The sequence below is a fragment of the Chelonoidis abingdonii genome, chromosome 6, assembly GCF_003597395.2.
Source record: "Chelonoidis abingdonii isolate Lonesome George chromosome 6, CheloAbing_2.0, whole genome shotgun sequence".
Classification (NCBI taxonomy): Eukaryota; Metazoa; Chordata; order Testudines; family Testudinidae; genus Chelonoidis; species Chelonoidis abingdonii.
The window spans coordinates 66,873,550-66,890,068 of record NC_133774.1 but is presented as its reverse complement, the minus strand read 5'-3'; the positions used below and the strand labels follow the sequence as shown (position 1 = coordinate 66,890,068).

At 40.5% G+C, this 16,519-nt stretch overlaps 1 protein-coding gene across 9 annotated transcripts in view; it reads right to left on the bottom strand.

Moving 5' to 3' along the window:
- Window positions 1–16,519, bottom strand: part of PAM (peptidylglycine alpha-amidating monooxygenase) — a 241,314-nt gene that overhangs the window by 45,982 nt on the left and 178,813 nt on the right. For all 9 annotated transcript variants that reach the window (XM_075067127.1, XM_075067131.1, XM_075067132.1 and 6 more), the window contains 2 exons: window positions 12,221–12,411; window positions 11,110–11,181 (listed from right to left, as the gene is read on the bottom strand). In XM_075067127.1, the coding sequence (XP_074923228.1) occupies window positions 11,110–11,181; window positions 12,221–12,411 (263 nt within the window). The remainder of the gene's footprint in view (window positions 1–11,109; window positions 11,182–12,220; window positions 12,412–16,519) is intronic.

Below are 16,519 nucleotides of genomic sequence, written 5' to 3'. Positions count from 1 at the left end.
GTGCAGAGTGAAAGTTAAGGAGCTCAGACAAGCCTACAGAAAACCAAAGAGCAACGGAAGGTCCGGGGTAGGGCCGAAAACCATCCGCTTCTACGCTGAGCTGCATGCATTCTAGGGGGGTCCGCCACCACTACCCACCCTATCCATGATCGAGTGGGGTGTAATCGTCAGCAGTGCCTGAGGATTTCTGCGGACGGGGAGATGAGGAGGAGGAGAGGGGACGAGTTTGCAGAGAGCAACAGCACTCCGTAGCCCCAAAAGCCAGAGCTTTCCCTCACCCAGACAGAATTACCCCCACCCTCCCAAGCCACTACCCGCCAGATAATGAAGCCATGTAAGCGACCTTCTGGTGAGTGTACCTTTGTAAATATAAAACATGGTTTAAAAGCAAGCATTTTTTAATGATTGATTTGCCCTGAGGACTTGGGATGCATTCGCGGCCAGTACAGTTATTGGAAAAGTTTGTTAACATGTCTGGGGATGGAGCGGAAATCCTCCAGGGACATCTCCATGAAGCTCTCCTGGAGGTACTCCAAAAGCCTTTGCAGAAGGTTTCTGGGCAAGGCAGCCTTATTCCGTCCACCATGGTAGGACACTTGACCACGCCATGCATGTAGCAAGTAATCTGGTATCATTGCATGACAAAGCCTAGCTGCGTATGGTCCCGGTGATTGCTGGCATTCAAGCAACATCCGTTCTTTATCTCGCTGTGTTATCCTCAGGAGAGTGATATCGTTCATGGTAACCTGGTTGAAATTCAGGAATTTAATTAAGGGGACAGAGATGGCCATTCCTACTGGGCTGTTTGCCTGTTGCTTAAAAGAAATCCTTCCTTGCAGGTAGCCAAGCTGGGGGCGGGGAGGGGAGGGGGAATAGCGCTGAGCTTTTTCGCGTTTGGCTAGCAGGGATCTTCCTGCTACCAGCCACGCTGTGGGGAGGGGAAGGGGGGTGATTAGCAGTGATCTTCCATGACCAGCCATGCGGTGGGGGAGGGGTAAAGCGATCATCCACAGAGAATTGGAGGGGGGGTGGTTTCTGCTGCTGCATGTTAACAGGAAAGAAGCAGCACTGAACGGGATTTGCTTGGTATTTGGGAAAGGAGGGCACTGTGTATATGAAGGCTGCAGAAGCCGAAAGACAATGGCTTACCATGGCGCATGCAAGCTGAATTCTGATGCCCGGACCTGCGTCTGTGAGATCTCTAACACCAGAGCCGCAGGCACTCAATATTAAGATGCAAAATGCGACCTTGTAGTGAAATCACATGTGCTATGTAAGGTGAATAGTGTTGTTCACACTGTGAAAGAGTATAACCATTGTTCTGTAAAATGTATTTTTTAAATACTTCTCTCCCTTTTTTTCCCTCCTCATGCAGCTGCACATTTTTCAAGCCTCCCTACTCCATCCCGAAGGCTATCTCAGATAAGGCGAGAGGAAAAAAAGACGTGAGACGAAATGTTCTCGGAAATCATGGAAGTGACCCGCAATGAAAGAGCTCATCTGAATGAGTGGAAGGACGTGGTATCAAATTACAGGAAAGATGCCAGTGAACGTGAGGACAGGAGGAGGGAGGGACGAAATGAGAGATGAGAGGAGATGAGGTGGCGGCAGGAGAGAGGTGTAGGCAGGAAGATCATGCGGGGATGCAACGCTGGGGCTGCTGCGTGATCAAACTGACATCCTCCGACGTCTGGTGGAGCTTCAGGAACAGCAGCAGGGTCACAGAGTGCCGCTGCAGCCCCTGTGTAACCACCCTCACCACTCACCATGTTCCATATCTTCCTCACCCAGACGTGTAAGAACGCGTGGGGGAAGGCTTCGTGCACCCGCCCACTCCACCCCCGTGGATAGCCCAACCAAAAGGCTGTCATTACATTGAAATGTTTTTAGTGGCCTTTTCCTTCCCTCCTATCCTCCTCCAAACCACACCCGGGATACCTTGTCAGTTCTCTCCTCTTTTTATAATGACTTTTTAATAAAGAATACATGATTTTTAAACGATAGTGACTTTATTTCCTTAAGCAAGCTGTAATCGAAGGGGAGGGTGGGTTGCTTACAGGGAATGAGTCAATCAAGGGGGGGGGGTTCATCAAGGGGAAACAAACACACACAGTCACACCGTACCCTGGCCCGTGATGAAACTGTTTTCAAAGCTTCTCTGATGCGCACCGCTTCCTGGTGTGCTCTTCTAATCGCCCTGGTGTCTGGCTGCGCGTAATCAGCGGCCAGGTGATTTGCCTCAGCCTCCCACCCCGCCATAAAGGTCTCCCCCTTACTCTCACAGAGATTGTGGAGCACACAGCAAGCAGCAATAACAAAGGGGACATTGGTTTGGCTGAGGTCTGAGCGAGTCAGTAATGTGCGCCAGCGCGCCTTTAAACGGCAAATGCACATTCTACCACCATTCTGCACTTGCTCAGCCTGTAGTTGAACAGCTCCTGACTACTGTCCAGGCTGCCTGTGTATGGCTTCATGAGCCATGGCATCAAGGGGTAGGCTGGGTCACCCAGGATAACTACAGGCATTTCAACATCCCCAACTGTTATTTTCTGGTCTGGGAAGTAATTCCCTTGCTGCAGCCGTTTAAACAGAGTAGTGTTCCTGAAGACGCGAGCGTCATGAACCCTTCCTGGCCATCCCACGTGGATGTTGGTGAAACGTCCCTTGTGATCCACCAGTGCTTGCAGCACCATGAAAAGTACCCTTGCGGTTTATGTACTGGGTGCCCTGGTGCTCCGGTGCCAAGATAGGGATATGGGTTCCATCTATCGCCCACCACAGTTTAGGGAATCCCATTGCAGCGCAAAGCCATCCACTATGACCTGCACGTTTCCAGAGTCACAACCTTTCGTAGCAGCAGCTTATGATTGCTTTGGCTACTTGCATCACAGCAGCCCCACAGTAGATTTTCCCACTCCAAATTGATTCCCGACTGACCGGTAGCTGTCTGGCATTGCAAGCTTCCAGAGGGCTATTGCCACTCACTTCTCAACTGTGAGGGCTGCTCTCATCTTGGTATTATGGCGTTTCAGGGCAGGGGAAAGCAAGTCACAAAGTTCCATGAAAGTGCCCTTACACATGCGAAAGTTTCGCAGCCACTGTGAATCGTCCCACACCTGCAAAACTATGCGGTCCCACCAGTCTGTGCTTGTTTCCCGGGCCCAAAATCGGCGTTCAATGGCTAGAACCTGCCCCATTACCAGCAGGATCTCCAAAGCGCAGGGGCCCGCGGTTTGAGAGAATTCTGTGTCCATGTCCTCATCACTCTCGTCGCCGCGCTGCCATAGCCGCCTCTCCTTAAAGGGGACAAGACATTTGTCACATTTATTGTAAATACCATAATAAAATAAAAGATAACAGCAAACAATGTTGTTTGGTTACTTATTCCTATGATTTCTATATATATTCCATTCCACACAATCATTCATACAAGTTCTGTATGTAGATATTATAGTTACCAGCCTAAAGTTGCTTGTGACAGAATACTGGCCAGGTATCTTCTGTACACAAGAGTGGAGCCGAGTCCGGGTCAGGTGCACCTGATGCTCCTGGAGGCTGGCAGCAGAACCATAGACTCAAAGTCCTCAGTCTTAGAGTCCAGCTTTATAGGGATTTTTCCCTATGTTAGTTCATGGGAGTTGCTTCATTCTGCTGTTGTTAAATTAATCAGCAGGTGGCTGGCTCCATGTTGGCAGCAGAATGTTACCCAAAGTCTCTTATCTCACCCTTCTTTTTGTACAGGCTTTTAGTTTGGATTAAAGTCTATAGGTCTTGCTGTGTCACGCTGCCTTTGGGTTTGGATTGATCACCCGTCAATTGCAGGCGTGACTTTCAGCCTTGAACCTGGTTTTGATCTTCCTTCTGTTGTTCTTTTGTCCTTTTCTTTTTAGGGTGGATGCTTTTTACTTTGTTTTCACTGTTGTCTAGGTTTCAGCCGTTGGTAGTTGAACTTCACCTCATCAGGACAGGCTGGGGCTGGAGGTTGATTTTATCATCCATACATGCCTCATTCACACATCTAAACTAACTAATAAGATTACAGCAGGGTTGCAAAAATGAAGGTTGGAGGAAGCTTTTACAAGATGGAGTGAGTGTTTTAAAATGGGGTTTGGTTATGGCAAACAGTGAACAGAAGTTACAATGCAGGCAAGTGTAGTGAATGGTGAACAGAAGTTACATTAATAAAGTGAACAATTAAAAACAATTTTCATTTATCAGTTCTACATTGTCCCCCTTTTGACCCTTCAATCCAGGGGTATTGAATGGGTCACACTTTATGTAATTGTTTTAAGGCAGAACCAACATTACAGTTAGGATTACTAATAGGACAATGAGGGGATGAAAAATATGTTTAGACTGCTGACCAGGTGGGCTGCTTCTACAACACTTTGCCCCTTGATTTATGACCATTACAGTAGTTGTTGTCATGGTAGGGCACAGGTGATCTGTTGCAAACAAATCAAACAATTATAACCAGATGAATATAACTAAAAACCAGTACAACTGACTAAACATCAGATATAACCTAAACACTTTTCAAACAATTATAGTTATAATAATAACTGGGATACAATAAAACCCATAACCATTACAATAATTGGGTACATTGACAAATAAGATGAGGTCCAAGTTTGATGCTGCAATAGCCATCAAACAATAAAAGTTTCTGAGGTCAGGACCCTCTCAAGCACACACAACAAATGAGACTTTGTAGGAGTACCACAGTTGTTATGCAAGGTTAAGCTGATTTGGACTTAAACTAACATTTAGTTGCTAAAATGTTGCAGAATCCCCTATTTTTAACAGTTGTTTTTAAGAGGTTTCTGGGTACCTGAAAGATGGGGCCCTACAATTATGGGCCAAGGTTTTACAGGTTATAGGGGCCCAGGAACTACCCTTTAGGGCTTGGGGAAGTAGAACCAGAGTGCATAGAGGAAAGTGTGGAATTAACAATACAAGCAAATGTAACTAACAATACAAATATATTAATAAAACCTAACAAAAAAAATAAACCCGATGCACTGGGGATCAAAGTCTTTTGGACACAAGTGGTGATTGATACTTGGATGGACATGGGGAAGTAGACAGAGGAAAAGACATTTGCCCTGTCTAGTGTAGTATTCCTCTTTTTCTGGATCCAATGCTAGCACAGGACACCACTAGAGACAGACACAGAACATGTAACACAGAACATGCAACACAGACTTTGTCGCGACACTATAACCATGGTATTTTATAACTTTTTTTAGCTGGTACCAGCTCTCTGATGTTCTGGTTTAGAGCCTAAAAGACAGAAGCTTAAAAACAAATTAGCACAGTGTTCCCACATGGCAGACCCTGCTCTCAGTCTCTGCCACAGTGTGTTTGTACTTGGGACTGCACAAATGCTAATTAAGTGGTGCATTTTTTTTGTGACTTTAGATTTTTTTTTTTAAAATCAGCCACTTTGCCCATGGCCTGGAGGTCTGAGGCAGAAGCAGGACTGTTGTTACTGTGCAATGGCATTTTGGCCCTGGAGGGGAATCTACCCAAATATCCCCTTCCCACTCTCCAGAGGGGTCCCAAAAGTCTGCCCCTTCTGGGGTCTCAAATGTTCCTTTTTTTTTTTTGATATTACTGCTGCTGTAAGATGTGAGAGTGCTGTTTTAACTCTGTACCCAGCCTTAAGGGCACTTAACTAGGTTTGAGTACTACGTACATTTTTATTCTTCTGCTTTTTGCAGCAGAGGTTTGTAAATCTGGGTGCAGTTTTCATTTTTAAATTTAGCCAATTGAAGGAATACCTCATTACAGGTTTTTCCACAGAAGCCAAACTGCAGCTGCTTTCTTTTTGATTGGAGTTGAGGGTTTATATATTAATAAGTACCTAGCCAATTTGTTTGTTTGTTTGTTTAAGGATCTCTTTAGATAGTGTTTTCTTAAACATTTTTCCAACAGTTGTGAACAACAACCAACCATAACAAAACCAAATTGATAAATATTAATATTAAGCACTATAACCCCTAATTTCTAAAAGAGCAGCTTACAACGTTTGTTTCACATATTTTCTTTCCATGTTTCCCGGGGGTCCCAAGCCTCTTTTTTCCAATGTGCCATTACTTTCAATTTTCTACCCCTTTTTTCAATTGGAATAGTTTTCTCTTTTAGAGATATTTTTTTTTTTTACAGGCTGTTAGGGAGGTAGCTGTCATTACAAGCCTCCCACAGCAGCCAGATCCCTGCAGCGTCTCGGGATTTTTTGTTGCATTTGGGGGTTTACATATGAGGATATATTGGGCCAATCTATCCTCTAGGTCCGAAATAAAACTAGCAGGATCTTAAAGGGGACAAGACATTTGTCACATTTATTGTAAATACCATAATAAAATAAAAGATAACAGCAAACAATGTTGTTTGGTTATTCCTATATTATATATATATATATATATATATATATATATATTCATTCACACAATCATTCATACAAGTTCTGTGTAGATATTATAGTTACCAGCCTAAAGTTGCTTGTGACAGAATACTGGCCAGGTACTCTGTACACAAGAGTGGAGCCGAGTCCGGGTCAGGTGCACCTGATGCTCCTGGAGGCTGGCAGCAGAACCATAGACTCAAAGTCCTCAGTCTTCAGAGTCCAGCTTTATAGGGATTTTTCCCTATGTTAGTTCATGGGAGTTGCTTCATTCTGCTGTTGTTAAATTAATCAGCAGGTGGCTGGCTCCATGTTGGCAGCAGAATGTTACCCAAAGTCTCTTTATCTCACCCTTTTTTTTACAGGCTTTTAGTTTGGATTCAAAGTCTATAGGTCTTGCTGTGTCACGCTGCCTTTGGTTTGGATTGATCACCCGTCAATTGCAGGCGTGACTTTCAGCCTTGAACCTGGCTTTGATCTTCCTTCTGTTGTTCTTTTGTCCTTTTCTTTTTAGGGTGGATGCTTTTTACTTTGTTTCACTGTTGTCTAGGTCTTCAGCCGTTGGTAGTTGAACTTCACCTCATCAGGACAGGCTGGGGCTGGAGGTTGATTTTATCATCCATACATGCCTCATTCACACATCTAAACTAACTAATAAGATTACAGCAGGGTTTGCAAAAATGAAGGTTGGAGGAAGCTTTTACAAAATGGAGTGAGCGTTTTAAAATGGGGTTTGAATTAAATATGGCAAACAGTGAACAGAAGTTACAATGCAGGCAAGTGTAGTGAATGGTGAACAGAAGTTACATTAATAAAGTGAACAATTAAAAACAATTTCATTTATCAGTTCTACAACAAAACCAGTTTATGTAAAATCGGAATAATCCCGTAGGGCAGATGTACCCATATAGCTTCTTTAACTCTCTCTCCCCCGCTTTTGTGACCTCCCCTCACCATCACAAAACATCTGGCTTCTATTGGCTCAAGGCAGCATGACTCTCAAAAGGCTGCAGTCATACCACTCATAATAAAATAAATTTTACATCATGGAGGTCTGTAATAATTTTCACAGACAACCCAAATTTCAATGAATGATCAGGGTGGATACTGTGGTATTCGATATACTGGTACAATATAGGAAATGACTTAAAAAAATTTCTGGGCTGAAAGGTACTTTCATATGGGGGATTTTGAGACTTTGGAAATTGTGTTTTAAGACTAATACATTTATTTAATAGCAGCTATTACCTACTTTGTTCTGCTGACCTACCCTGGAGCTGCAAATATTTTTTGCACATTATTTAATATCTCATTCTTTGAGACAGTTATAGTGTATACTCTAAATACCTGAACGTAAAAAGGGGAAAGTGGAGTTGGGATGTAACAAAGATTCATAAAGAATGCCAAGTTTTACACTAATAAATCAGAAAACTATTTCAAACATGCAGAGTCCTGTGGCACCTTATAGACTAACAGATGTATTGGAGCATGAGCTTTCGTGGGTGAATACCCACTTCGTCGGATGTATGGATATCCAATACATCTGCTTGTCTCTAAGGTGCCACATGACTCTTTGCTGCTTTTACAGATCCAGACTAAGGGTATGTCTACACTACGGGATTATTCCAATTTTACATAAACCGGTTTTGTAAAACAGATTGTATAAAGTCGAGTGCACGGAGCCATACTAAGCACATTAATTCGGTGGTGTGAGTCCATGGTCCGAGGCTAGCGTCGATTTCTGGAGCATTGAACTGTGGGTAGCTATTCCGTAGCTATCCCATAGTTCCCGCAGTCTCTGTGGGATACCGCCCGGAGGCCAATACCATCGATTTGCGGCCACGCTAACCCTAATCCGATATGGTAATACCGGTTTTAGCGCTACTTCTCTCGTTGGGGAGGAGTACAGAAACCGATTCAAAGAGCCCTTAATATCGATATAAAGGGCCTCGTTGTGTGGACAGGTACAGTGTTAAATTGGTTTAACACTGCTAAAATCGGTTTAAATGGAAAGTGTAGACCAGGCCTAACACAGCTACCCCTCTGATATTTCAAACATGTGTCAGTATTTTTAAATGCTTCTCCAATAAGTAATAAAGATTATTAAGGATAAGTTATCACTAAGGTGCTATTCTCTGAGCAAATTTAAGGGCCTAATTTATTAAAAAAAGAACACTCATAACTGCATGCAATTTAATAGGCCACCTTCAGTTCCCTGGTTTCTTCGTACACCTTACTAGCCTGAGCCAGTCTTTTGTGAACGTGAGTTGATGTGCTTTTGTGTCCACAGACATCTCTGACTGTGTGGTTTGGAAAGAACTGTGGAATTCTCTCTCCTCTGTTAGCGCCTATTTTGATACAGTTTCTATGTGATTGTATCACTGTAGCAGTGGCTTACAAATACAAAGAAAGACATGATTTATACCAACACTCAACAGCTGCTAGGAAGAGGAAAAATCTTAAAGACAAAAAGCAAAATCAGTGGGTCTGATTCTTCCTTCGTTGCACCTGTGTAAAAAGGAATAACTACACTGAAGTCAATGAAACTATAATGGTGTAAAAGTGGTGTGAATGAGAGGCGACTCTGGCCCAATCAACATTTAAGAATACAAAACAAAATTCCCTAATCTAGACTCTTCAAGGGTTTTGATGTCTTAAAACATAACTAACTTCAAATGGACAATACAACAGAGATCTAGTTTCCATAGAAACAAGTTAGATGAAGATGTGCACACCAAATAGTGGTCTCATAGCAAACAAGACTGCATTGCAGATATTGTTCTTTGAAAACAACTGGAAGTATTTCAAACCACATCTTTAAGAAAAATAAATGTGTTCTGAACATTACTGAATGCTATCAAACAGAAAACAAAACCTTCCTAAATATTATAGTACTCATTGCTAAAGGGGCCATGACCAAGGTACAAGTTGCTTCTCACAGTAAATCTTGTTTGGTGTTTACAAAATGACTGATTTATTTGGTATTGGACTGAAACATCAAATAAGAATGATCAGCCTAAATTTACTAGTTTATAAAAATATACAGCTGGAGTAGACTAATGGTGCATCTACTTTGGAGCCAGAAGTGTAATTTTCAGTTCAGGCAGAAGTACCTGTGCTAGCTCTGACACAGCTTGCACATTAAAAATAGAAGTGTACCTGGAGCACTGCGAGTGGCAGGATGGGCTAGCCGCCCCGAGTATGATCCTATCTGAAGCCCTCCGTACACAATCAGGTGGCCAACCCATCTCGTGGCTTATGCCACTGTGGCAATGTTTGATATTTAGTGCACAGGCTTGATCAGATTTACTGTGGGATGTTTCCTTGAGCTGGAAATTACAAGGCCAACTCCACTGTAGACCTCCTTTAAGATGTGTTTTAAATACACAATTGTAAAAACAGGCTTTAGTAATTTAAAGTACTTTTAGTCAAGTTGCTCTAAGACTTGTGATTTTCTGAATTCCAATTTTTTATTTATTTGTAACTTTTAGTGATTTGAATTATTTAACTTTACAAAGTGGTTTTGTGCATGTGGTAAATGTACCACTTTGGATGAGGTACTCAAAAGCTCTTAGCAATGGCCTAACTCTCTACCCACCAAAGTAAAAGGGAGTTTTACCATTGTCTTCAATGGCACCCGAGTGAGGCTAATGCTGAGTGCACTTTTGAAAATCTTATCCTTTAACATAAAATTAACTCTGACACACTTAACTCATTACAATAATCTACCAGTTACACTTATGTCTTACTGTGCACTTCCAAACTGTAAAGACAAACTAAATTCAAGTAAAAATGCATCAAACTTCACTGACATTATAGTGTCTCCTTGGGAAAAATGTAATATCAAATCAATATTCTTAACAGGTGAACTGGTATTATATTTGGTCCAAATGAACCAGAAATACTGCCAAATTTTAATATACCTCTTAATGGCTGATGTGATGCAATATCTTCTGAGAAGCATTACAAAGGAACAAGATTCATAGCAGATGTTTTGCAAACCATGCATATGCAATACACTGGTACATACATTTTAAATATGTCAATTTAAATATAGCAAAAAAAGGCTCAGTATTAACCCTGTCACACTCTGCTCAACTCATTACATATTGCATCAATAGAAAGCACAAGATAGTACTCCCTTGTATGTATATAGGTCTTCTTCCCATATTATTCCACACTAAGGAATGTAAGATTGCTACGCCATTCTTAATAAAATTTTAACTCTTAATTTCCCTGATTTTGTTCAAATGGTTTTCTAATAATAGCTCACATATAGATTGTTAATTTAATATATACTTTCATATTAAAGAAATAAAAATATAATAGAACAGTTATTGAATTATCATTCTGTAGGACAACCACCAGTCCTGTGAACCCATGCTACGGCACGGTGAATAGACAGATAAATTAGAATGGTGTTACGCAAATAAAACTAGGAACAGAGAAATCTAATGAGATTAAATTGCACTAATGAATTTTACCTGCAAGGCTGGAGACTGGTAATTGACCAATACCTCCTGAATTATTCATTATATAAAGCACAGCAACATAGTTGTAAAGAATGCATTACATTTTAGATGATAAAAGGAAAGAACAATACTAATACATTAATTCATAATATAATCAGGATGTGGTTTACCAGTGATTTAAGTTAATGAATTTTTTTTTTTTTAAATATGGCTAGGGTTTATTATACATACCCTGATCCAAAACCTCTTCCTCTTCTCTTTTTGGCTGCTTCAGTGAAGAACTATCACCCGTTTTCTTGGTTTCTAAAGAAGGTTAAGAATATACCAATAATCTCTGCATATGGACTGAATTTAACATTTTCCTTTTCCTTTTTTTTTTTTTTTTTTTAAGTGAACTGAAGCACTTGCTTTCTATATGTCTCTATTGCTTGGGGAAAACAGACAAAGCAGTAGTACAGTAAATGATATACATGTATGAGATTATTAAAACATAATATATTAAGTTTCATACAGCTGACCACTACAATTAAGTATTCTAAAATTAAACAGGAAGAGTTAATGACATTAGAATATATTACTTTCAGATCGTAGGATGGAAGCGCTTTACAAACACAGTTTTTGTGAAACAAAGAGATTGGCATTACACCAATTTTAAAAATGTGCAAGTCAGAGAGAGTTTAAAACTACTTTCTACGGAAGACTCTTACTGACTTCAATGGATTTCAGATCAGGACTACAATGAACTGGTAGCTGGAGACAGAACCTAGGATATCTGGCTTCTAGTCTGTGTTCTAACCCAGCAGACAACACATACTTATTTATGAATGCCTGATACACAGTCTAGAGCTGGAGCAATGTATGAGAGAGCTCAGTGTGTGGCAAAACCTTTGGGCTCTCTCATTCAACCAGCAGAAGCTAAAAATATCATGGAAGTGATGTATTGAACTACGCAGCAAATGGGACAGGGAAACTACCGTACTAAACACTTCTTAACGGGCAATATAGGATATGACACTTTGGAAAGACTGAGAGACACCTTAGTTGCACAGGCAGCCATGTAATGTAATGATAAAAACATGGCTGGACCATGGGAGGAAGGAAACACGGCAATCCTGAACAAAGAAGTGGATAGAAGACTAATAAAGGAAACTTCCACAAATCACTGCAACTAACAAATCAGCATTTATTAACACTGGCATCTCAGACCTATGCATTTCATAGATTTCAAAAGAACATATCTAGATTCTTATAAAAATCCTTATATACAAATTGCATAGTTAAGCCTGTCTCTCATATAACAAACGAAGAATAAAACCAATTTCAGACATTAATTTTTGTTTACCTTCATGATGATGTTCATGTGTCATCATGATCATATCAGACTTGACTGGAATAGGAATATTTGCCTCCTGTGGAATGTTTCTGAACATATCTGGGTTTATATTCTGTGTACAGGTCATGTATGAAACAGCATGTTTGGCCTCCATGTAATACATAATGTAGAAATTGCACATTTCGTCGCTGGCTGTGCCCCTAAAGCAACACAATATAGAATATATTTTTTAAGAGTGAGAGAATAAAATGTGAGCTGCACATACAGATGTTACCAAATGCAAGAAAAAACATCTCTTTTAGTCTGCCAGCAATTGATAAAAAGGTTGCACTGAAGCTCTTTCTAAAAATAGTTGCCAATAAAATACACACCACAGCTTTTCAATACACATGGCTTCTTTCTGTTTACACTGTGGAATACCAGACTGCTGAAACTCCTTAGTAAACCAAGAAACACTTGAGAATGGTTTGTGTTTTGAATACAAAGAAAGTAGCATAAAGTTAGTGGGGTGTTCAAACTGCCCTTCTCCCATTTCCTCCCCCCTCCTATCTCTTGGCATGTTACCATCAACAATGTGCCTGTTTGCTGAAAGGGGATAACCAAGTATCAACCATTTATTTAACCCCTTAAGTATTCTTTGCTGCACCGTCTTTCAACCGAGATGAAAAGTCTTATTTACAAATCATTACAAATAATTTACGTTTAATGTCAGTAGCTAGCATTCAATGCTATTATCTTTTTCACAATCTAATTCTTCCATTTTTTGCCAGACACAAGAAGAGTAATGCAGCACCACAGTCAGTTTCAGTACATAATAAGACACCATAAGCATCTCCCAGATAGATAAGGTGGTACTGCAGTCTCTAGGAAAAAAACGTAATCACAAGCATCTGAGAAGAAGCAGCCTGTGTTGCAGGAATGATGCAAATACAATTCATAAATAACTGTTACTCATGAGCTTGAGAAGGACTGTTCTGTATTGCTACATAACTCCGTATTCAAGAGAAATCCACTCAATATGAAAAGCAAGTTTTTCAGAAAAAATACTTTATCACTTAAATAAATGACCTATTGTTACATAGGCCTGATTTTTTTCTTCAAACCACTTTTTCTTTCAACAGACTGCTATGTATTATATTTATAGATGCATGCTGGTAGATACATTCTTCAGTATTCCTGACAATTCAATAGACAAGCTTTTTAATGAAACGTTCACAAAGGGTGGCTTACATTGAGAAACATTTTAAATTAGCTTGCACAATTAGCCAGACAGACTACACTCATAAAAACGGTATGGAGGCAGACTATTAGCTGTTTGCAAAAGACGTCAATGCTGACTTTTCCAGTGGCATCACGAAGCATGCATTTATTCACCATAGCAACAATAACGACACTAGCCAGAGAAGAAGAAACAAGAAAAACTGTTCCAAAAGGGGAACTGGTTTCTCCATGCTTTGGAAACGTAGTGTCCGTTGGGGACCATGGAAATCAGCCTCTGTCTTGGCAAGCTCTGCTTAAGCTTTTAAAAATCATTCACTTCCTCACTGTCTAACTCTGATACCTGCCAGTATAATTGCCTCCTCTTTAAAACCTAAGTAAAATGATGTGCAACTCAGAAATGGACTCTGGTTCACTTGACACATTTTGATAGTGTCAAAACAATATTTCTAAGGAATAAAATTTAATATACTTGACACTCTCTAGGAAACAAAGGAAATAATTTATGAATAGTAAGTTTTAGTTAAAATACTGAAATCCTAAATTCAGACTACTGAGAAATATTCAGTTTCATGAATGAGAGCTTTTAATGAATGGAAGAACTGAGAGAGATTCATGTGGCTACCCTAGGCACACTGCCTGATTCACAAGCTTTGATTCCATCACTTGGCTTGCAGAGCCACAGTAATCAGAAGAATTTCTAGATCTTATTGTGCAATGTGGGCAGGTACAGCTGTAATGAATTCATGGATTAAATGGCCAGTAAGTAGCACACTGACGTAGTTAAGAAGTCTCCAACAGCATGCAGGATAGTTTTGCTATGGGCACATATGAATACAGCCCAAGGATGTTTTCTTGCACATCTTTACTTACTGCTCGACATGTGCATGAAGATTAGAGGGACGATATGGGTTGCAGTTCAGTTTGTTACTGACGTTTTGAGCTGTGGTACATATTGTGTGGGAGACTCCTCAATATTGAGGCAAAAATTAGATTTATATAATTATAACTTAATATTTTGTACATCATTAAAACTTGTTTGCACCTTTACTGAATATTAAGCTATCGCTAGAAGAATGTTATAGCCAGGATGCTTGGAATTATAATAATATACATGTATAGCTAGTTATATTACAAAATGCTAAAGCTGATCAAAGAAATTCCAGAAGCTTCCTGCTTCTGTCTCCCAAGGATGAGTGAAGCTCAAGGGGACAGACCATAGAAAACGCTACCATTTTAAGCAGAGGCCTAACAGTAAAGAAGAAATGTAAGGTGTGCTATCAGAGCAACAAATCTAGGTAAACTGGGCTCTGTGAACCCCCACCCTCTTGCCAGAAAATCTGCTTGTGTTCTTAGAAGTTGTAGAGAAAAACATGTTTAATTGGAGATGTTTTAAACGTTTACTTCTTAAATGTTGAAATGACAGACGCCTTTGTGAAATGCATACCTGCAAATATGTTAGCTAAATGCAAAGCTCTTAATGGCATTGCTGTGTAAATGGTAAAATGCTATATGTACCAACATGGAATCTAGTGACCTTGCTAATCTAGAGTAAGAACCATTTACATGTAGAATATTTATAGTGATGGGTAATTAATTATTGGCAGTGCACAAGCAAACCCTCAATCAACTCCAAAAGACAAGAATCATCCTTTCAAAGAAACAACTCTAATTATTTAAAGCTGAAGACTTTGTAAGAGGTACAGTATTTAATTTAAAAATATTAGTTGAGAACTAAATCCTTTTGTATAAAGAACAGGAGTGTGGACTTTTTGAAAACAGATTTTTATTTTCTTTCAAATGCTAATAAAATTGAAACTCATCTCAAAAAAGGGATCAAATAAAAAGAAGGTTCCAATTACTTTAAGAAGTAATCTTGGTCTTTCTTGCCATAAGAACAAAGGCAATTAAAGAAATGTTGCATATCATTAAACAGATGGCATACTCAGGAGCTAGAAATGTCATCTAAGCCAAACCAGAAGGCATGAAGCCAATGAAAGAGAGACAGCACACAACTGAAGAAGGCATGCTTTCCTATAATTTCAGGAAAAAAGGAAGAAAAAGATCTGAAAACACTCGAGTGAGCACCTCACACACACACACCCCCCATCTACTATCCTGCTCAAACATAGCACTTCACAAGCAAACTGACACACTCACGACTGCAGAAGAAACCACCCCAATGAAAACCTCCCAAAGACTTCAACATGAACTGATGAGAGGCAGTTAACAGGGGATTAGTTTTAAACAGGGGTGGTGGAGCCTTCCCAAAAGTAGGGGACCAGAGCCACTCCACTCCCACTTCTACCCCCATTTCCCCTGAGGCCCTGCCCCTGCCCAAGTCAAAAGCTAGAGTGGGGCTGGGAAGCCTGGGCCCTGCCAGCTGCCCAAGGTGGGGTGGACCTGAGAGTAGACCCCGGCCCATGTCTCCACCCTCCAGGTTCTGCTCAGGAGAGGTAAAGAGTCTTCAGCTCCTCACAGCTCTCTGGTCTCCCTGATTGGGCTCCAGCAGCCAGCCTGGCTGGGGCCTCATGGGGAAGAGGAGGGGCAGGGATGGGGCCTGTGGCAAAATGTGGATCAGCAGGCCCATCCACTTTCAAAAAGTGGGAGGGTCATGGCCCCCTGACCCCTCTCATTCCAGCATCCCAGGTTTTGTAATGATTTTGCTGGAATATTAAAATGTTGCAACTTAAAAGACTTTTTTCCTGTTAATCAACAAGTGATTAGACTAAATTCTGGAGAGGAAATGGGGGCTAAACACTGGTAAACAGAGAAACAGTGGGACATAACTGGACTGAAGATTCCTAATATTCATCATTTGCCTGTCTTAGAACAGATCCTTAAATGTTTTATTCTAGGTAACTAATTTTAATATTTTCTTCAATTTCATAGGATTTAGTTAAGGCTGCTTACTTTCCCCAAATATAAACTGTCTGGTTATTTATTAATAAGCAACAGGATCCCCTTGCCCCTACACAAACAGTTTTAGGTATCTAATAAGATACTAAAATTGAATTAACTACACTTTGGGGAAATAATATACTTTGGTCCTAATTTACCAGGAAAAAAGCACCCCCAGAGGTAGTACAC